The sequence below is a fragment of the Piliocolobus tephrosceles genome, chromosome 16 (genome assembly GCF_002776525.5).
Source record: "Piliocolobus tephrosceles isolate RC106 chromosome 16, ASM277652v3, whole genome shotgun sequence".
Classification (NCBI taxonomy): domain Eukaryota; kingdom Metazoa; phylum Chordata; class Mammalia; order Primates; family Cercopithecidae; genus Piliocolobus; species Piliocolobus tephrosceles.
Window position 1 is genome coordinate 26,986,189 of NC_045449.1, and position 19,786 is coordinate 27,005,974.

At 49.0% G+C, this 19,786-nt stretch overlaps 1 protein-coding gene and 1 non-coding gene across 6 annotated transcripts in view; both read left to right on the forward strand.

The window, feature by feature from the left end:
• Positions 1-19,786, forward strand: part of RHBDL3 (rhomboid like 3) — a 58,965-nt gene that overhangs the window by 34,549 nt on the left and 4,630 nt on the right. For all 5 annotated transcript variants that reach the window (XM_023182865.2, XM_023182866.2, XM_026452254.1 and 2 more), the window contains 2 exons: positions 5,042-5,142; positions 15,906-15,966. In XM_023182865.2, the coding sequence (XP_023038633.1) occupies positions 5,042-5,142; positions 15,906-15,966 (162 nt within the window). The remainder of the gene's footprint in view (positions 1-5,041; positions 5,143-15,905; positions 15,967-19,786) is intronic.
• LOC111520277 lies at positions 118-235 on the forward strand. The gene has a single exon (XR_002724621.1). It is a non-coding gene; the product is annotated as a U5 spliceosomal RNA (small nuclear RNA).

The following is a 19,786-nucleotide window of genomic DNA, read 5'->3' on the forward strand; positions in this document are numbered from 1 at the left end:
CCAACACTTTGGGAGGTCAAGGCAGGAGGATCGCTTGAGTCCAAGAGTTCGAGGTCAGCCTGGGCAACATAGGGAGACCCTGTCACTACAAAAAGCTTTTAAAAATATTAGCTGGGCATACTCTGGTTTCTCTTCAGATCGTATAAATCTTTCACCTTTTACTAAAGATTTCTGTGGAGAGGAACAACTCTGAGTTTTAAACCAATTTTTTGAGGCCTTGCATTTTTAGCAGGGTTGAAAAAAAACAAAAACATTAGCTGGGCATGGTGGTGTAGGCCTGTAGTCCCAGCTACTTGGGAGGCTGATGCAGGAGGATTGCTTGAGCCCAGGAGTTCAAGGCTGCAGTGAGCTGTGATAACACCACTGCACTCCGGCCTGGGTGACAGAGCAAGACCCTGTCTCAAAAAAGAAAGAAAGAAAAAAACCAAAGGAGACCTTAATAGATGTCTGGCAGCCTTAATCTCTAATTCCTGCCCAGTGAAAGTGTTTCCAACCCACACTTTGTAACAAGGATAGCTAACTTCTATGGAGCATATACATACTCCAGGCATATGATGAGGGGTTCATGGATGTTCGTGGATGCTATTCTCATCACAGCTGTCCTATACGGTGGGTACTGTCACTCCCATTTTACAGGCAGCCCAGAGAGGTGAAATGACTTGCAGATTTGCTTACCTGAGAAGTACTACAACTAGGGAGGAGCCCTTCCCAAGCCCTGTGCTTCTAACCAATGCTTGAGGCCAATGTGCAAATTACTTATGGTTAGCAATTATATGGCACACAATGTAGGTATTTTAAAAACCAGTATCAGGCCGGACGCGGTGGCTCAAGCCTGTAATCCCAGCACTTTGGGAGGCTGAGACGGGTGGATCACGAGGTCAGGAGATCGAGACCATCCTGGTCTACACGGTGAAACCCCGTCTCTACTAAAAATACAAAAAACTAGCCGGGTGAGATGGCGGGCGCCTGTAGTCCCAGCTACTCTGGAGGCTGAGGCAGGAGAATGGCGTAAACCCGGGAGGCGGAGCTTGTAGTGAGCCGAGATTGCACCACTGCACTCCAGCCTGGGCGACAGAGCGAGACTCCATCTCAAAAAAAAAAAAAAAAAAAAAAAAAAAAAAAAACCAGTATCTTGGGCCAGACAAAGTGGCTCACTCCTGTAATCCCAACACTTTGGGAGGCTGAGGTGAGGGTATTGCTTGAGGCCAGGAGTTCAAGACCAGCCTGGGCAACATGGTGACACCCCATCTCTAGCAAAAAAAAAATCAATATCTTAAATGCATCACCAATCTTATATTACAGATTGTGTAGATTACTAACCACTTGTGCATCCCCAGAGCCTAGCACGGGGCTTGGCACATGTTAGGCAATAAATATTTGTAGAATAAAGGAAAGTGGCCAGGCCTGGTGGCTCACACCAGTAATCCCAGCACTCTGGGAGGCCGAGGCGGGTGGATCATGTGAGATCTCGTGAGATTACGTGAGATCACATGAGATCTCGAGACCATCCTGGCCAACATGGTGAAACCCTGTCTCTACTAAAAATACAAAACTTAGCCGGGCATGATGGCGGCACCCATAATCCCAGCTTCTTGGGAGGCTGAGGAAGGAAAATTGCTTGAACCTGGGAGGCGGTGGTTGCAGTGAGCCAAGATCGCATCATTGCATCCCAGCCTGGGCAACAAGAGTGAAACTTCATCTCAAAAAAAAAAAAAAAAAAAAAAAAAGGAAAGATACGTAAATAAAGTTATATTACTTAAAGATAAATGTTCTGCCAATTTTGGGATTTTTTTTTTAAGGCCAAAGAAGATGTTGAAGAACACCTGCTTTAAAATTTTCTGGGCTAAAATTATCACAGCTGCACATTATGGCAAAGTTGCCAGTTTATCTGTGTGCTGGCATGAACTTGGAATTTTGGGGTGCGGGATACAGAATTTGTAATCCTGAACTAAGGCCCCTGGGTTGCCTCTGTGCAGAGGTATGGCGTGTCACTCCAGTTCATTCTGTCCTGGTCCTCTGCCCCCATGACCTCTGTGGAATTCATATTGGTCTTATCTGCCTGTACCTGTTAGGATCGTTCAGAGCTTGTGAGGGGATTCCTCCCTGACCCACACTTCCTGTCCAGGGAGGGCCTTTATTACTGTGTTTATGTGTACACAGCCCCATGTTTGTCTTTGGTCTCTCCCAGTTGCTCTAGTCCAGGTTCAAGCGATTCTTATGCCTCAGCATTCCGAATATCTGAGGCTATATGCGTGTGCCACCATGTCCAGCTAATTTTTGTATTTTTTTTTTTTAGTAGAAATGGGGTTTCACCATGTTGGCCAGGTTGGTCTCGAACTCCTGATCTCAGGTGATCTGCCTGCCTCAGCCTCCCAAAGTGCTGGGATTACAGGGGTGAGCCACCACACCTGGCCCAAAAGTCTTTATATCACCATTGGGAAGCAGGTGGATTCAGGCCGTTACCTTCGAGGTTCCAGAACCGGAACCCAAGCCTCGACCCCTGGATCTTAGGCCAAAACTTAGGTCACTGAATTTCTGATCTGGAAGGAACCAGGGAGGTCCCCTCCAGCACTGGCAAACGGTTCCCTAGGCCCCGTCCCCACTTAGCCAGAGCTGCTGCCTGTGTTCTGCTCCATGGCTTAGGGCGTCCCTGAAAGGTTTCCTTTGAAGACAATTTTGCTGCTCAAAAGTCGGAAAGCCTTAGACCTCATTCTATAGATGTGAAAGAAAACTGAAGCTCAAAGAATTCAGGGACTGTGCCCAAGGTCACACAGCTAGCTGGCCAGGCCCCTTCCAAACTCCTGCCACAATCCGAAGCTGACCCCTGACCCTAGGGTCAGGACTCCGAGTGTGGATGGGGTGAGGGAAAGGTCAGTGTGTGCCAGCTTGACCCTGACAGGGGCCCTTCCCTGCCTGGGGCTGCCCTGAGGCGGCTCTGCCTTGGTGGACCGCGCTGGGGCAGGGGCGAGGGAGTGGACTCTGGGCGGGTTTGTACAGACCTGCTCTGTGAAGAGAGTCCAGCCTAGGGAGGCTAGGGCTTCCTCTGTCCAAAAGGTAATTAATGAGGAGCAGCCTGGGCAGCCAGCCCTCATTGCAGCCCTGCAGTGCAGCCTTCACAGACAGCCCTGCCAGGAGAGCGTGGGAAACCTTTGTCATGCAGATCCTGCTGCCTGTTTGTTTGCCACCCTGGGATTTTTCTTTCGTGTTATATATGGCTGACCCTGTGGCTAAGCAGTAAAAAAAAGCAAAAGCAAAAGAAAGTTATCTGACAATAGATCAATACCTAATTAAAGCCAGAGGGAAGGCATGAAAGATTTATAGTTGCCCTGGGAGGGGAGGAGGACTTGGGAGTCCTCAGTTCATGACAGGTTTTTTTTTTTTTAGAGATTACATCCCCCTTGAGACCAAGAATTGGTTGTGGGGAATCTCTTTCTTGAAGACCTCAGTGAGTAGGGGAGGCCTTGATGCAGGTAGGGGCAGGGGAGGTGGAAGAGTTTATCAGGGGGCTCTGCTGCCAGGTCCTTGGGTGCTCTGGTTGCTGGGCTGGGCCAAGCCTCCTTCTAAGTCCGTGGATCTTGCACCCCATAGAGCCTGCAGAATTTGGCTTTCTGCCTGTCCCTCCTTTCTCCAGCAGCTAATTGGCTCTTGAGCCCGCAGGCATTTTCCAGTGGTAATTTCTGCACACTCACCCAGGCCAGCCACCTCTCATCCTCTGAGCCCTGGGCTCTACCTCCTAGTTATTTTTAGTCTCCCATGTCCTTCCCTGGAAGCCAAAGCATTGATCACACTTAAATGAGACCAGAACAATAAATTTCCCCTCTTCTCTTTGCTCAGCTTCCCTCCCAGGACAAAAGTTTGTCATCCCCCAGACCAAGCCTCCATACCCTTCCTTTCCCCCAGAGGGTATGACATCATCTCTTTCTCTTCCCCGTGACTTTTCAAGGACATGTTTCTTCCAAAGGAGCCCCACTTGAGAGATGCTGTTGGCCTTTTGTGATTTAGCTGGGCTGGAGGAAGGGTGGAAGTAACCTTAAGTAAGCAGTTTTCTAGATGCTGTTGAACAGAGGGAGAGATGGAAGAGGGTGGAGGTTAACCTCCGGGCCAGTTTGGGCCGTGGCTGCTAGAGAGGCCAAGAGTGCGAGCTTTGGTCAAGAACACAGGTGGGTTTTGCATCAGGCAGACCCAGACAAATCCTGGTTCTAGCACTTCGTACCAGGAGACTCTGGGCTCAGTCTCCTCATCTTGGGAATGAGGCTACTGGCGCCTGCCTCAGAGGGCTGTCTTGAGGGTTGAAGGGAAGAAAGTCTGTAAAATGTTTGCCTGGTATCCATGTCACCTAGGTGGCAGCTGTTTCTGAAATAACTACTGCTACTATTTTTGTTATGATTCCAGAACCCTGACATAACACCATGTCAGGCAGACGTTGGGTTGAGAGGCAGATAATCCAGGTAGAAGTCTGAATTTTACTTTGGGCTGGACACTTCCCTCTTTTGAGTCAAAGAATCAAATGGTTCTTTCAGCCAGAAATTAATCTTCTAAGAAATGCATTGGAGGCAGGGCTCTGTGGCTCACACCTGTAACCCCAGAACTTTGGGAGGCTGAGGCAAGAGGATTGCTTGAGTGCAGAAATTTGAGACCAGACTGGGCAACATAGTGAGACTCTGTCTCTACAAAGAAAAATACAAAAATTAGCTGGGCATTGTGGCGCACGACTGTAGTTCCAGCTATTTGGGAAGCTGAGGCAGAAAGATCACTTGAGCCCGGAGGTCAAGACTGAAGTAAGCTTATCGTGTCACTGCACTCCAGCCTGAGTGACAGATTTAGACCCTGTCTCAAAAAAAAAAAAAAAAAAAGAAAAAAAAAAAGGAAGGGGGGGGGGGGGGGGGGGGGGGGGGGGGAATCTCCCAGACAACATGGAGGAAGAGGTGGAGCCTCTTGCTCTGGAGTCTTAGCATGGAGCCTGCAGAATCCAAGGCCTGGGGCTGGGTTGGGTGAGCCGAGTCCCGCATTCCTGAGAATTCTCGTTGTCTTTCTGTACTAGGGTCCTTGGCGGTGTCTGTGGCTGACATGACCGCTCCAGTCGTGGGCTCTTCCGGAGGGGTGTATGCTCTCGTCTCTGCCCATCTGGCCAACATCGTCATGGTGAGCACCTCCCATTCTCAGCGAATCTTTCTGGCCCTGTCCTCTGCCATCACTGGGCCTGAGTATTAATCCACTGGAGCTGGCTCACCAACAGCCAGGCAGACCTGACCTGGAGCAGAGTTCTCACACGCTCCTCAGCCTCTGCAGGCCCATTTCAAATGGGTGCCTTCTGAATGTGATTCCTGTTTTCTCCAGTCATGGCTTGGCCTAGGACCATGCCCATCTCCTTCTTCTGCCTCTTTCCCATTCACTGACGTTAAAGAGTTAACATTTGGCCACTAGCATATATGGCTGTTGGAACTGCTTATTTATCATAGATTGTTAAAAGGGCCTTAGAGATTATCTCATCAAAATTCAAAAGGTTAAGTGACTTGTCCAAAGTCACAGTTAAGTTTGTGGCAAAATGAGGGCTTGAACCCATATCTCCTGACAACCATTCAAGCGTTGTTTCCTGGCCAGGCACGGTGGCTCATGCCTATAATCCCAGCATTTTGGACGGCTGAGGCAGGCGGATCACAAGGTCAAGAGATGGAGACCATCCTGGCCAGCATGGTGAAACCCCGTCTCTACTAAAAAAATACAAAAATTAGCTTGGCGTGGTGGCATGCTCCTGTAGTCCCAGTTACTTGGGAGGCCGAGGCAAGAGAATTGTTTGAACCCGGGAGGCGGAGGTTGCAGTGAGCCGAGATCACACCAAAGCACTCCAGCCTGGCCACAGAGCGAGACTCCGTCTCAAAAAAAAAAAAAAAAAACGAGTTGTTCCCCTATCCCAGCCTGTCATGGGAGGAGGACAGCACTCCATTTCTCATCCTCTGCCTTTTCCTGGAAGGTAGTACAGTGTGATAGTGAAGGACATGGGCTGTGGAGCCAGTCAGCCTAGGTCTAAATCCCTGCTACACTCTGGGCAAATTACTTAACGACTGTGCATCTCACTTTCTACATCTGTGAAATGGAATGGGAGCTGGGCACAGTGGCTCAGGACTGTAATCCCAGTAGTTTGAGAGGCTGAGGTGGGCAGATTGCATTGAGCTCAGGAGTTCAAGACCAGCCCAGGCAACATGGTGAAACTCCATCTCTATAAAAAATACAAAAATTAGCCAGGTGCGGTGGTGCATGCCTATAGTTCCAGCTACTCCAGAGGCTGTGGCTGGAGAATCGGTTGAGCCTGGGAAGTGGAGGTTACAGTGAGCAGAGATTGCACCACTGCACACCAGCCTGGGCAACAGAGTGAGACCCTGTCTCAATTTAAAAAAAAAAAGAAAAGAAAAGAAATGGAATGATATACAGTAAATGAGATAAAGTTCAAATAACCACCTATATAAATGTAAAATTAATTTCCTTCTCCTGACAGAAGAGGCCAGGATGGGCTCAGACTAGACAAAGCCTTGAAGGCCAGAAATTGGGATCTGATAGTCTTAGAGGATATCAAAATCCTTTTTTTGGAGGCAGTCTGAAGTCTGAAGGCTGATGGAGGAGTCAGTGGCTAACCCTGCCCAATCCCTCTGCTGGCCTGGGAGCCTCCAGGTCTTACTTGTCTGTTTCCCCAGTACCTGGCTTATAGCTGGGAGCGTGGTAGATGGTGCCTGCTACATTTTAGTGAATGAAGGAAGAAAGGAAGAATGTCCAGAAAAGGCATAGCTTTTCTTTGGGGTCCTCCTGTTCTCACCCACTCCTCCATCAGTGTCTTCGCCCACGTGGCAGATGTTTGAATGCTCAGTGATCGCAGTGCACAGGGCTTGGAGTTCCTGAATTATCCCATGTTTTTCCTCCTTATCAATCTCACTGTCACCCACCCTGCTCCCAACCCTGTCCCTTTTGTTCTCATCAAAATGCCCATTGTACCTTGAGCAAGAGAAGAGAGAGCACAAGAGGGAGGGGAAAAGAAAGGAAGAGAGGGGGAGAGAGAGACACCGAGTACCTGCCTACACTTGCTACTGGCCTGAATTTTGGCACCTTCAGGTGAGTGCTCGGAGAGAGGCTGCGGCTGTTGGGAAACATGGAACGGTGAGCCTCTCAGTGTGTGTGTGCAGGTGTGTTTGCACATGCACACAGCTCAGGTTGTTGAAAACCCGAGCGCATGGGCTGCCTCCCATGGCCCTTTTAAATGGGTCATTCTGTATCAGTGCCACATCTTTCCCCAGACACAGCTTTTCCTCTGAATTCTGCCTCCTCCACTCCCCCCTCCCCCTGCCCCAATTCCTTTCAGTAGGGGAAGGAAATGCTAACCTCCTCCCTCCCATTCCGCCCAAGACTTGTATGTGTGTAGGGGTGATGAACAAGCTCAACTGAAAGAGCTCACAGGGAGGAAGACACATGCTGGAGTTCATAACGATGCCCTGTTCCCACCCTCTTCCCCAGCTCATGGGAAACAGCCCTGATGGCCCAGAAGTTCCCATGGTGAAGTCAGACCACCCATGGACCATGGAGTAGGGCATGGGGGTCGAGAGAGGTGTGAGAGCAGTTTTGTTCCAGTTGACACTTCTGTCTGGCAAGTAGCCCATGGCCTGCGGCTGTGGAGACCGGCAGCCCCATCTGAGAGCCCAATGCCTTCCAGAAGCAAACGGCTTTCCCTAGCCAACTGGGAGCTGTGCAGTCCCCAAAGCATGACACATGGGGAGCCCTTCTCTAGGAAGTTGTAGGCTAGGCGCGCTGGCTCACACCTGTAATCCCACCACTTTGGGAGGTCAACACAGGCAGATCGCTTGAGCCCAGGAGTTCAAGACCAGCCTGGGCAACATCTCTACCCATCTCTATCAAAACTACAAAAAATCATTCTGGTGTGGTGTCATGCACCTGTGGTTCCAGCTACTCTGGAGGCTGGCTGAGATCACCTGAGCCAGAGAGGCAGAGGGCTGTGAGCTGAGATTGCGTCTCTGCATTCCAGCCAGGGCAACAGAGTGAAACCCTGTCTCGAAAGAAAGAAAGAAAGTTACGTGGTGTTTATTGACGATGAAAGAAAACTCATCGTCTCATTAACAAGGTTGATTTCTCTTTGTCAAGAGGCTACCTTTACTCTAACTAGTTCAGTGCCAAGCAGTTCAGAGATGCGTTGGGTCGACCCGTATGAAATTGCCCCTTCTGGCCGGGTGCGGTGGCACACGCCTGTAATCCCAGCACTTTGGGAGGCCAAGGTGGATGGATCACAAGGTCAGGAGTTCGAGACCAGCCTGACCAATATGGTGAAACCCCATCTCTACTAAAAACACCAAAATTAGCTGGGCGTGGTGGCACACGCCTGTAATCCCTGCTACTTAGGAGGCTGAGGCAGTAGAATCACTTGAATCCAGGAGGCAGAGGTTGCAGTGAGCCGAGATCACACCATTGCACTCCAGCCTGTGCAACAGAGGGAGACCCTGTCTCAAAAAAAAAAAAAAAAAATTGACCTTTCTATGGGCCATCAGCATTTGAACAGTGGCAATTTCATATGGTTCTACCTAATAGATATACTATTGTTTTTAGCTTCAAAATGAAGATTGGAAGTGTGTGTGTGTGTGTGTGTGTGTGTGTGTGTGTGTGTGTTATACACAGTAAAGTACCTCATCAGAACTAAAAGTAAAAGCATGGATTTGAGAGAAAATGCGCATTTGAGTACCAGTGTCACCATCTTTAATAGCTATGAGTCTGTTACTCAACTTCTTGGAGCCTCAGTTGTCTCATCTGTGATCCCATCTTCACAAAACAGTTGGTTGGGAGATGAGAAAATGGACAAAATATTTCAACAAAAGATCTGGAATGTGAAAAGCCCTATAATCAAGACTTCTTTTTTTTTTTTTTTGAGACCGGATTTTGCTCTGTCGCCCAGGCTGGAGTGCAGTGGCCGGATCTCAGCTCACTGCAAGCTCCGTCTCCCGGGTTCACGCCATTCTTCTGCCTCGGCCTCCCGAGTAGCTGGGACTACAGGTGCCCGCCACCTCGCCCGGCTAGATGTTTGTATTTTTTTAGTAGAGACGGGGTTTCACCGGGTTAGCCGGGATGGTCTTGATCTCCTGACCTCGTGATCCGCCCGTCTTGGCCTCCCAAAGTGCTGGGATTACAGGCTTGAGCCACCGCGCCCAGCAAGACTTCTTATTTTAAACACTAGAAAGATACAGACACACCTAACTGAATACTTTATTAATTGCCTCCTGCTGGCCAGAATTCCATTTTTTAATCTACAAGACATTTACTTACACTTTGCTCTGTATGATTGATGTTTTCCCAAAATATTTGAGATCTGAATTTTCACAAACTGAACCATATTGTCAAAGCACAAGGGAAGATGGTTGCCTAAAAGACACTGAAGATTTGTTGTAAGGTTTACTTTATTGGCCCGGCACAGTGACTCATGCTTATAATCCCAGTACTTTGGGAGGCCGAGGCGGGCAGATCACGAGGTTAGGAGTTCGAGACCATCCTGGCTAATACGGTGAAACCCCATATCTACTAAAAAATACAAAAAATTGTTTGGGTGCAGTGGCTCACGCCTGTAATACCAGCACTTTGGGATGCTGAGGCAGGCGGATCACAAGGTCAGGAGTTTGAGACCAGCCTGGCCAATATGGTGAAACCCCATCTCAACTAAAAATACAAAAATTAGCTGGGCGTGGTGGTGGGCGCCTGTAGTCCCAGCTACTCGGGAGGCTGAGGCAGAAGAATCACTTGAACTTGGGTGGCGGAGGTTGCAGTGAGCCAAGATTGCGCCGCTGCACTCTAGCCTGGGCGACAGAGTGAGACTCCGTCTAAAAAAAAAAAAGAATACAAAAAATTAGCTGGGCGTGGTGGGGGGCACCTGTGGTCCCAGCTACTCAGGAAGCTGAGGCAGGAGAATGGCGTGAATCTGGGAGGCAGAGCTTGCAGTGAGCCGAAATTGCGCCAGTGCACTCCAGCCTGGGTGACAGAGTGAGACTCCATCTCCAAAAAAAAAAAAAAAAAGGTTTACTTTATTAAGGAAAAATCCTTTTGTAGGACAAAGAATCACTGCCTAATTTATCTGTGTCATGCTTTCACATTCCCTGTGTTGGGTTTTCTTGAAGTCATTTCACAAGAAACCGTTTCTACCAGGGATAGATATAGAAAGCTGTATGGGAATGGAAGCGCCCTGCCTGCTTTCAGCCTCTGCACTCTTAACTGGTTGAGTGAGCAAGATGCTGAGGGGACTAGTTACCAACTTGTTCGCTGTGGGTGAGTTACTGTCTCACTCTTTGAGGCTCTAGGAGAGAATGAAATTAAAGGGCCTGCAAAAGGTTTGTATTCCCCAAGGATCTGCGGGCTTTTCGGCATTTATAGCCACAGCAGTGCTGGCTGCGTGTGAGATTTTTTTTCTTCTCTCCTGTTGTTTCAGTGCTGATTTTATTGGCGGGAATATTGGATTGGGAAAGTAAGGCAGCTGGTCGGAAGCAGGGACTCTCTAGTTTAACCCCTTGGCTGCTGGGAGGCAGATCATATTTACTGGCGTTCCTTCACTGTGTTTGTGGGCAGCTGGGACAGACGGCACAGGCACATGGAATGTGACCTCTGAAGTATAGGTGGACAGAGCCCTGGACCAGGAGCCCAATCAGCTCGCCATTCACTCACTGTGACCTTGAACCAGCCCGCCTGAATCCTCAGTTTCTTTTTCCCCAAAGTGTGTGGCAGAGGGATGGACTGGATCAGTTTGGCAAGCTCCAGGGCTTTCAGGGGCCAGGCAGATGTTGTAAACCCATGAAGCGTGCCTGGGAGGTGCTGTGGCAAAACTGGAGCCATTCAGATTCAGAATTTTTCAAGCCACTCTGCAGGGCAAACTCCCCGTCTCAGGTCAAGATACTGCCACACATTTAGATGATGCCTACTGTGTGCCAGGCAGTGGTCTTAGTGCTTTACATATATTAATTCATTTCATTCTCACAACCACCCAATGAGGTGGGTAACTGAGATAAGGTGCTGTTGTTACCTCAAATTCACAAATGAAAACAATAGAGAAAAAGGAATTCTGAGCCACCCCACCGATGACCAACCAGGCCAAGAATAAGGATGGTGCGTTTAACATTATCCCAGATAGGGCCCGGGAGGGGCATGGAGGCAGGAGACCTCAGATAAAGGAGAGAGCCATCCACATGTTCTAACTTGCTTTGCCTGATATTATCACTCAGGACACAGTGAAACAGACACTGTCTTCAGAGAAGGTATTCACTCAGGCCAGGCTCAGTGGCTCACGCCTACAATCCCAGCACTTTGGGAGGCTGAGACAGGTGAATTGTTTGAGCCCAGGAGTTCTGGACCAGCCTGGGCAACATAGGGAGACCCCATCTCTACAAAAAAATTTAAAAATTAGCCGGGTGTGGTAGAGTGTGCTTATAGTCCCAGCTAGTTGGGAGGCTGAAGTGGGAGGATCACTTAAGCCCAGAAGGTCAAGGCTGCAGTGAGCCGTGATCATGCCACTTCACTCCAGCCTGGCAATAGAGTGAGACCCTGTCTCAAAAGAAAAACAAAAGAAAAATAATAAGATATTTACTCAGAGGGGGCCGAGCACAATGGCTCATGCCTGTAATCCCAGCGCTTTGTATTTTGTTGTTGTTTTGAGACGGAATCGCACCCTTCACCCAGGCTGGAGTGCAGTGGCGCAGTCTCAGCTCACTGCAGCCTCCACCTCCCAGGTTCAAGCAATTCTTGTGCCTCCAGAGTAACTGGGGTTACAGGCATGTACCACCACACCCAGCTAATTTTTTTGTATGTTTAGTAGAGATGGGGTTTCACTATGTTTACCAGGCTGGTCTTGAGCTCCTGACCTCAAGTGATCCGCCTCCCTCAGCCTCCCAAAGTGCTGGGATTACAGGCCTGAGCCACCACACCCGGCCTGTTGTTTCTGAGAAAGGGTCTCACTCTGTTGCCCAGGCTGGAGTGCGCTGGTGCAATTTCAGCTCACTGCAACCTCCACCTCCTGGGCTCAAGCAATCATCCCACCTCAGCCTCCTGAGTAGCTGGCACTACAGGTGCACACCACCATGCCCAGCTAATTTTTGTTGTAGTTGTTGTTGTCCCAGATTTATTGAAAATAATATAGCACTGCAGAAAAAATTCAAACAGGTCCCCAAGGTGTTTTGAAATTCATCCCAACTGTAGGCCGGGTGACCTGCAGGTTGGACAGACTGCCGGTGACCTGCAGGTTGGACAGACTGCCGAAGTCCAAAAGCTTCAGCTTTTCCTTAGTGTCAGGATCTACTTCAATGATCTCCTGATCCAGGGCTGAGACCTCAGGAACGTAATTGTCTCTCCTTTCTCTCTCCTCCTCCTGCAGCTTGATGGAGATACCTCTTACAGGGCCTCTCTGAATCCGCTTCATCAGATGCGTGACATAGCCTGCTATCTTGTTGCGGAGCTTCTTGCTGGGGATAATGGCAATCTCCTCGCACACGCGCTTGTTCATGTGGAAGTCGTTGCCCAGGCGCGTGTAGTACTTCTCTATGATGACCCGGGCCGCCTTCTTCACGGTTTTGGTGCGAACGCGGCCCAGGTTGGCGGGTCCTTGGTGAAAGAGTGCCCAGCTAATTTTTTATAGAGGCAGGGTTTCGCCATGTTGCCCATGCTGGTCTCAAACTCTCAGGCTCAAGCAGTCCTCCTACCTTGGCCTCCCAAAGTGCTGGAATTACAGGCGTGAGCACCTAGCCTATAATCCCAGCACTTTGAGAGACCGAGGCTGGAGGACCACTTGAGGCCAGGAGTTCGAGACCAACCTGACAACATAGTGAAGTTCCATATCTACAAAAAATAAAAAATTTAGCTAGATGTGGTGGCACATGCCCATAATCCTGGCTACCTGGGAAGCTGGGGCGGGAGGATTACTTGAGCCCAGGAGTTTGAGGCTCCAGTGAGCTATGGTTGCATTGCTGTATTCCAGCCTGGCTGACAGAGTGAAGCCCTGTCTCTTAAAAAGAAAAAGTCTTCTGTACTTTTGCTTTTAATTGTGATAAATGTACATACCATAAAATGCACCATCTTAAAGTATACAGTTACATTTTAAATGTACAGTTCAGTGGCATTAAGTACATTCATACATTCACATTGTACAATCATCGCCATCTGTCTCCAGAACTCTTCATCTTGCAAAACTGAAACTCTGTACCCACTAAACAATGACTCCCCACCCCGTCCTCCCTCCAGCCCCTGGAAACCACCATTCTACTTTCTGTCTCCATGAATTTAATTACTCTATACTTCATCTAAGTGGAATCATACAGTATTTAGCTTTCTGTGACTGCCTTATTTCACTTGGCATAAGGTCCTCCAGGTTTATTTGTGCTGTAACATGGGTCAGAATTCCCTCCCCGCCCCGCCTTTTTTTTTTTTTTTTTTTTTTTTTTGAGATGGAGTCTAGCTCTCTCACCTCAGGCTGGAGTGCAGTGGTGTGGTCTCGGCTCACTGCAAGCTCCACCTCCCGGGTTCACGCCATTCTCCTGTCTCAGACTCCTAAGCAGCTGGGACTACAGGCGCCCACCACCGCGCCCAGCTAATTTTTTGTATTTTTAGTAGAGACGGGGTTCACCGTGTTAGTCAGGATGGTCTCTATCTCCTGACCTCATAATCTGCCTGTCTCGGCCTCTCAAAGTGCTGGGAGTGAGCCTCCGCCTTTTTAAGGCTGAATTGTGTTCCATTGTATGTATATATCAGCAGGTGACAACGTTATCCTGCCATCTGCTTCTTAGTTTGGAACATGTCAACAAGTGAAGATTAGACTTTCCACCTAAAAAGGGAAGGCAGGTAGCTCACCTCACCCTCTGTGAAGAAGGGGTTGCCGGTCAGCAAGGAAGAGTGGGGGAAGGGAGGAGGTGGAAAGAAACCAAATATATAGACATATGTGTGTATATTTCATTTATCCATCCATCCATCCATGGACACTGGGGTGGCTCCCACATCTTGCCTATGGTGAATAATGCTGCTATGTACATGGGTATCCCTTATTTTTATTTTTATTTTTTTTGAGACGGAGTCTGGCTCAAGTGATCCACCTGCCTCGGCCTCCCAAAGTGCTGGGATTACAGGCATGAGCCACCGCGCCCAGCCGGGTATCACTTTTAAGGGAGAATTGAAACCCATGGAGGGGACATTATAGGGAAGGAAAGCCTGGCAAACAATAGCAGGAAGAACTGTTAGGGGTGAGAGCCCTTCCCAGGGCTCCCAAGGAGGCAGGGAGCACCCCGTCACGTGGGCTGGAGGGCCATCTTGTTGGCTACTTGGCAGTGGGTGTCCGCCTTTGGGAAGAGATGTCCCATTAGATGATTCCCAAGTGTCCTCCCATCCTCGGGTTTCATCTCGGAGGGAGGCTGCAGTACCCACCATCCACTAACTGAGCCAGCTCAGATTGGGTCGCTAGATCCAGGGGAGGGCACCGACTCCTGTTTTGTTCCTTGTCTCCTGGCAAGGCTCCTCTGTGGGCAGACACCAGCAGATGACAACGATATCCTGCCATCTGCTTCCTAGCACGGAACACGTCGGCAAGCGAAGATAGGCTTTCCACCTAAAGCGGGACCGCGGCTGGCCCACACTTCACTTTCTGTGAAGAAGGGGTTGCTGGTCAGTGAGGAAGGATGGGGAGAAGGGAGGAGGTGAGTGAGAACTGAAGGCTGTGAGGATTTCCCCCTCTTTGGCATCTGCTCTGTGTCCTGCTTGCTTGACTGAAGCTTTCATAGATGTTGTTGTCCGTGCCAGTGTTCAGGGCCTCTGTAAAGTTACACGGATGTTCCTGCAACCTCACAGAAGTGCCAGACATGCCCCCGAGCTGGGCCTGGGCCAGACAGCAAAGGCAGATTGGGTGGTGGGAGGGAACCAAAGTCTCCTGGTTGTGCCCTCCTTCCCTGGGGCTTATGTGTTCCAGGAAGATTCCGGGCTTATTTCTGTGCACGGGCACCTCTGTATAAATGGCATGGTGCTTTGAATGCACTGCAGGAGTGCCTCTCAAAGGAACCCTGTGGTGAAGTCTTTTGTAAAGTGAAAAGTCCTTTTGTAAAGTGAATAATTGTACTGTTTATCTGCTTTGGAGGTTCCGAGTTTTCCGAGATTCTCAGGGGAGAGAGGGAGTTGTTTGAAGGTCACCTAGGCCACCCCCTCTCCAGCACCGGATTCACCTCTGGAGCATCCTTTCCGAGTGACATGAAATCCCCGATGGTGGGAAACTCATGACCCCTGCCAGATGGACCATTCTATCTCTGGAGAGCTCTGCTTACTAGAAATGGAAACTTACTCTGAGCTAAAAAGTCTCTCTCTGAAGTTTTCATCCATTGCATCTTCTGCTTGCAGGTTACACTGAATCGAATGTGCCCTTCCCTTGTGTTGACTCATTTGATATTTGACAACAATGAACTTGACCCCTGAGTCTCCTCTTCTTTGAGCTACAAGATCCTGGCTTCCCCATTCATTCCTCATCTGCAGGAATTTGAGCTCTTTTATCATCCTGGTGGTTCTGCTTTGACTTTGCTTGGTTGGCTGTCCTGCATCTTTTGCAACCATGGAGCCCAGCAATGAATGCAGCTCTGAGATGTTCTCTGTCCATGTTGAGGAGACAGGGCCTCTCCTCTTCCTAGATCTGGAGTCCCTTCCTCTGTTAGTCCAGCTCAAGAGCTTTTATGACAGGAGTAAACTTGCTGTTGCCTAAAATCTCAAAGCCATGTGATGTGTTCTGCTACTAAGCCACAGCCCTCTCTTTCAGTACTTCATGGAGATCCTTATTTTAATGTCAGGTTTTCTTAAGCAAGACACACTGGCAGAAGAGTGGTCTAATCTGGAACTGACTGAACTCTCTCCTTTTTCCCTAGAACTGGTCAGGAATGAAGTGCCAGTTCAAGCTGCTGCGGATGGCTGTGGCCCTTATCTGTAGTAAGTACTGATGGGACAGCTGGGGGACGAAAGCCTGGCTCCAGGCCATGGGGTTCAAAGATGGCACAGTCTGTGCCCTTCACGGGCTTGTGGTCAAGAAAAAAAAAGTGGGACATGTCAATGATGTGTGAAAGAGTAGGGCTATTGTGAGAGCTGTCTGTCCCGCTGTGCTGCTTCGTAACCATTCATCTTTTATTTATTTACCTATTTTTAAAAATTATATTTTCGTCTTTTGTTTGAGACAGGATGTCTTCCTCTGTCATCCAGGCAGTAGTGCAGCGGCACAGTCATATCTCACTGCAGCATCAGACTCCCGCCTGGGCTCCAATGATCCTCCCTCTTCAGCCTCTCAAATAGCTGGGACTACACATGTGTGGTACCATGCCTGGCTATTTAAAATTTTTGCAGAGATGGGGGTCTTGCCATGTTGCCCAGGCTGGTGTTGAACTCTTGGGCTCAACCAATCCTCCCGCCTTGGCCTCTCAGGTTGCCGGGATTACAAGTGTGCGTCACCATGCCCAGCCTTTTTTTTTTTTTTTTTTTTTGAGACAGAGCCTCCCTCTGTCGCCCAGGCTAGAGTGCAGTGACATGATCTCAGCTCACCGCAACCTCCACCTCCCAGGTTCAAGCGATTCTCTTGTCTCAGCCCCCCAAGTAGCTGGGATTGCAGGCATGTGCCACTATGCCCAGCTACTTTTTTGTATTTTTTGTAAAAAAGGGGTTTCACCATGTTGGCCAGGCTGGTCTCAAACTCCTGACCTCAGGTGATCTGCCCACCTTGGCCTCCCAAAGTGCTGGGATTACAGGCGTGAGCCACCACACCTGGCCCCAGCCTATTTTTTCATCTTTTTATTGACATATAATATGCAAACAGAAAAGTGCTTAAAGACCAGCACCCAGATCAAGACAAATAACTTCCTAACATTTTGATCATGAAACTGATCCTTTGAGATCCCTTGTTGAAAGTCCTAGGCCCTGTCACCAGAAAAATACATATATGTGCACTCATGTGCATACACACTTATATCAAAAGCTGCGATTTTAGCAGGTTCACAAACTGTGACTAGTCCAAGAACCCCCTAGGAACAAGATATCTTCAGGGCCCTAGTTGGGAGAGCTCAGTTCTACCTGCAGAAGTCATTCTGAGTGTTAGCGGCAAGCAGGTGTCCACCAAGTAAACACGCTGCAAGAGGACATTTCAGGCAAAGCTGCAGCCTGAACTAATACATAGATGGGCGAAGGGTCATGGCCAGCGAGTTGGTTAGTGAAACCAAAGAATTAGTTTTAGGACTGTGTGTGATTTTGATGAGCGATAAAGTTAGTGAAATAGTAGGAGTCAGACCATTAAGGGCTTTAAATGCTAAGAAAAGAAAATGTACTTCACCTTGCATTCCCTGGGATCCCACTGGAGGGCTTTCAACAAGAGAGTTATTGATGGATAATCAGAGTTTTAGAAAACCAGTCAGGCTGCAGTGTGGAGAACAGATTGTGGGGACAAGGGGGATAAGACCAGAGGCCAAAGGGCTCTTTCTGAGATAGAAAGAAATGAGTCTGAACAGAAGCGATGGAGGAAGGGGCTGGGCAGTGTAGCTAACACCTGAAATCCCAGCACTTTGGGAGGCCAAGGTGGGAGGATCGCTTGAGCCCAGGAGTTCAAGACCAGCCTTGGCAATATAGCAAGACCCTGTCTCTACAAAAACAATACAAAAATATTAGCCTGGCATGGTGGCTTGCACCTGTAGTCCTAGCTACTTAGACTGAGGCAGGAAGATCTCTTGAGCCTAGGAGTTTAAGACCAGCCTGGGCAACAGAGCAAGACCCTGTCTCTACAAAAAAAAAAAAAAATTAAAATTAAAACTTAAAAATTAGCCAGTCATGGTGGCTTGTGCCTATAGTCCTAGCCCAGGAGCTTGAGGCAACAGTGAGCTATGATCATGCCACTGCACTTCAGCCTGTGTGACAGAGTGAGACCTTGCCTTAAAAAAAAAAAAAAAAGAAAAGGCCAGGCACAGTGGCTCACACTTGTAATCCCAGCACTTTGGGAGGCCGAAGCGAGTAGATCACCTGAGATCAGGAGTTCAAGACCAGCCTGACCAACATGATGAAACCCTGTCTCTACTAAAAATACAAAAACTAGCTGGGTGTGGTGGCGTGCACCTGTAATCCCAGCTGCTCAGGAGGCTGAGGCAGGAGAATCCCTTGAACCTGGGAGGCGGAGGTTGCAGTGAACTGAGATCACACCACTGTACTCCAGCCTTGGCGATAGACCGAGACTCTGTCTCAAAAAAAAAAAAAGGCAAGGCAATGAGGGTAGAAGAGGGAGTGAACGCATTTTCTCATCCAGTCTTCCAAACTCGCCTAAAAAGGGTATTATTATTAGCTTAATTTATAGGTAGAAACTCCAGGATCAGAGAGTTAGGTTCCTTGGCCAAGATCACCCAGCTAAGAAATGATAGAGGCAGAATTCAGGGCCAGCCTGTGCCATTTCAAATGCCCCACATGTTAGCCAAGCTAGACAGTAAGCACCTGGGCTTTCTCTGGGTCAGCCACTTGCTGTGTAGGTAAGAGGGAGACTGAGTCCGAGCAAACCTGGGACGGAGGGTCAGGCCTGGGAGGGCTCCACTTCGGTTCATGTCCACCTTCCTTGCTTCTTACCCCATGGCTTTCAGGAAATCGGGTCTGCCCCTGAGCCTCTGTGGGTCTCTCTGGATCTCAGTTTCCTGGATGGGGCTGGAGGATCTCTCATCCCAGGAAGGACCTTCCAGCCTTAAAACCTGAGGACTTCTTGAGTCAGGGCATAGGGTGCAGTGGGGTGGCAGTGGGTGTGGGATAGCTTCTGCGTCAGCTTGGGCTCTGAGTTTGTTTTTGAGGAAGGAAAGAGAAGCATGAGTCTTTTTTTTTTTTTTTTTAAAGTCCAACTGTAAGCATCATAAAAACTAAAATGCTATTTCGGAGTTGGAGACCATCATCTTTCAAACCCCCTTTATCAAACCCTGGACCTGGGGAGCCAAGGCTGGAAGGCTGTCCCAGGGCAGGAGTGGGGGAGGGGAGGGCCGAGGGTCCGTCCCTGGATGCGCCTTTTCTGCCATCTATCGGCCATCCTTGGAGTTGCAGGGCTCAGCCCAAAAGGCTGGGCAACCCCAAGGGAAATGAAGGTCCCTGGAGATTCTGGTACCCCTGCAGTGGTTAGGGTGGAGATAAGTGCCCTGGCTGATTAACTGGTAGCTAAGCAGGTACAAAATTCCCCTCAAAGGGCTTTATTTCAATGTCAAACTTGCCTTGGTTTTCTTATCTGTAAAATGGGAATAAGAATACCTACCCTCAATGTTCTTTGGTAGTGGATAATGGGATGGCAGTTTCCTAGCACCCGTCCTTTCAGGAGACTCATCCCCACTTGACTGGCTGACCCAGGAAGTTCACATAAGAAGTGTGGATTGGAGATCAGGATAAAGGCATCTTAGAATCTGTTAAGGGTCTGCGTGTGGTGGCTCATGCCTGTAATCCTAGCACTGTGGGAGGCTGAGGCAGGAGACTCTCTTGAGCCCAGGAGTTCAGGCCTGGGCAACATAGTAAGACATCATCTCTACAAAAAAAAGGTGTTTTTGTTTTTGTTTTTGAGACGGAGTCTCGCTCTGTCGCCCAGGCTGGAGTGCAGTGGCGCGATCTCGGCTCACTGCAAGCTCCGCCTCCTGAGTTCATGCTATTCTCCCGCCTCAGCCTCCCGAGCAGCTGGGATTACAGGCGTCCACCACACGCCCAGCTAATTTTTTGTATTTTTAGTAGAGACGGGGTTTCACCGTGTTAGCCAGGATGGTCTCGA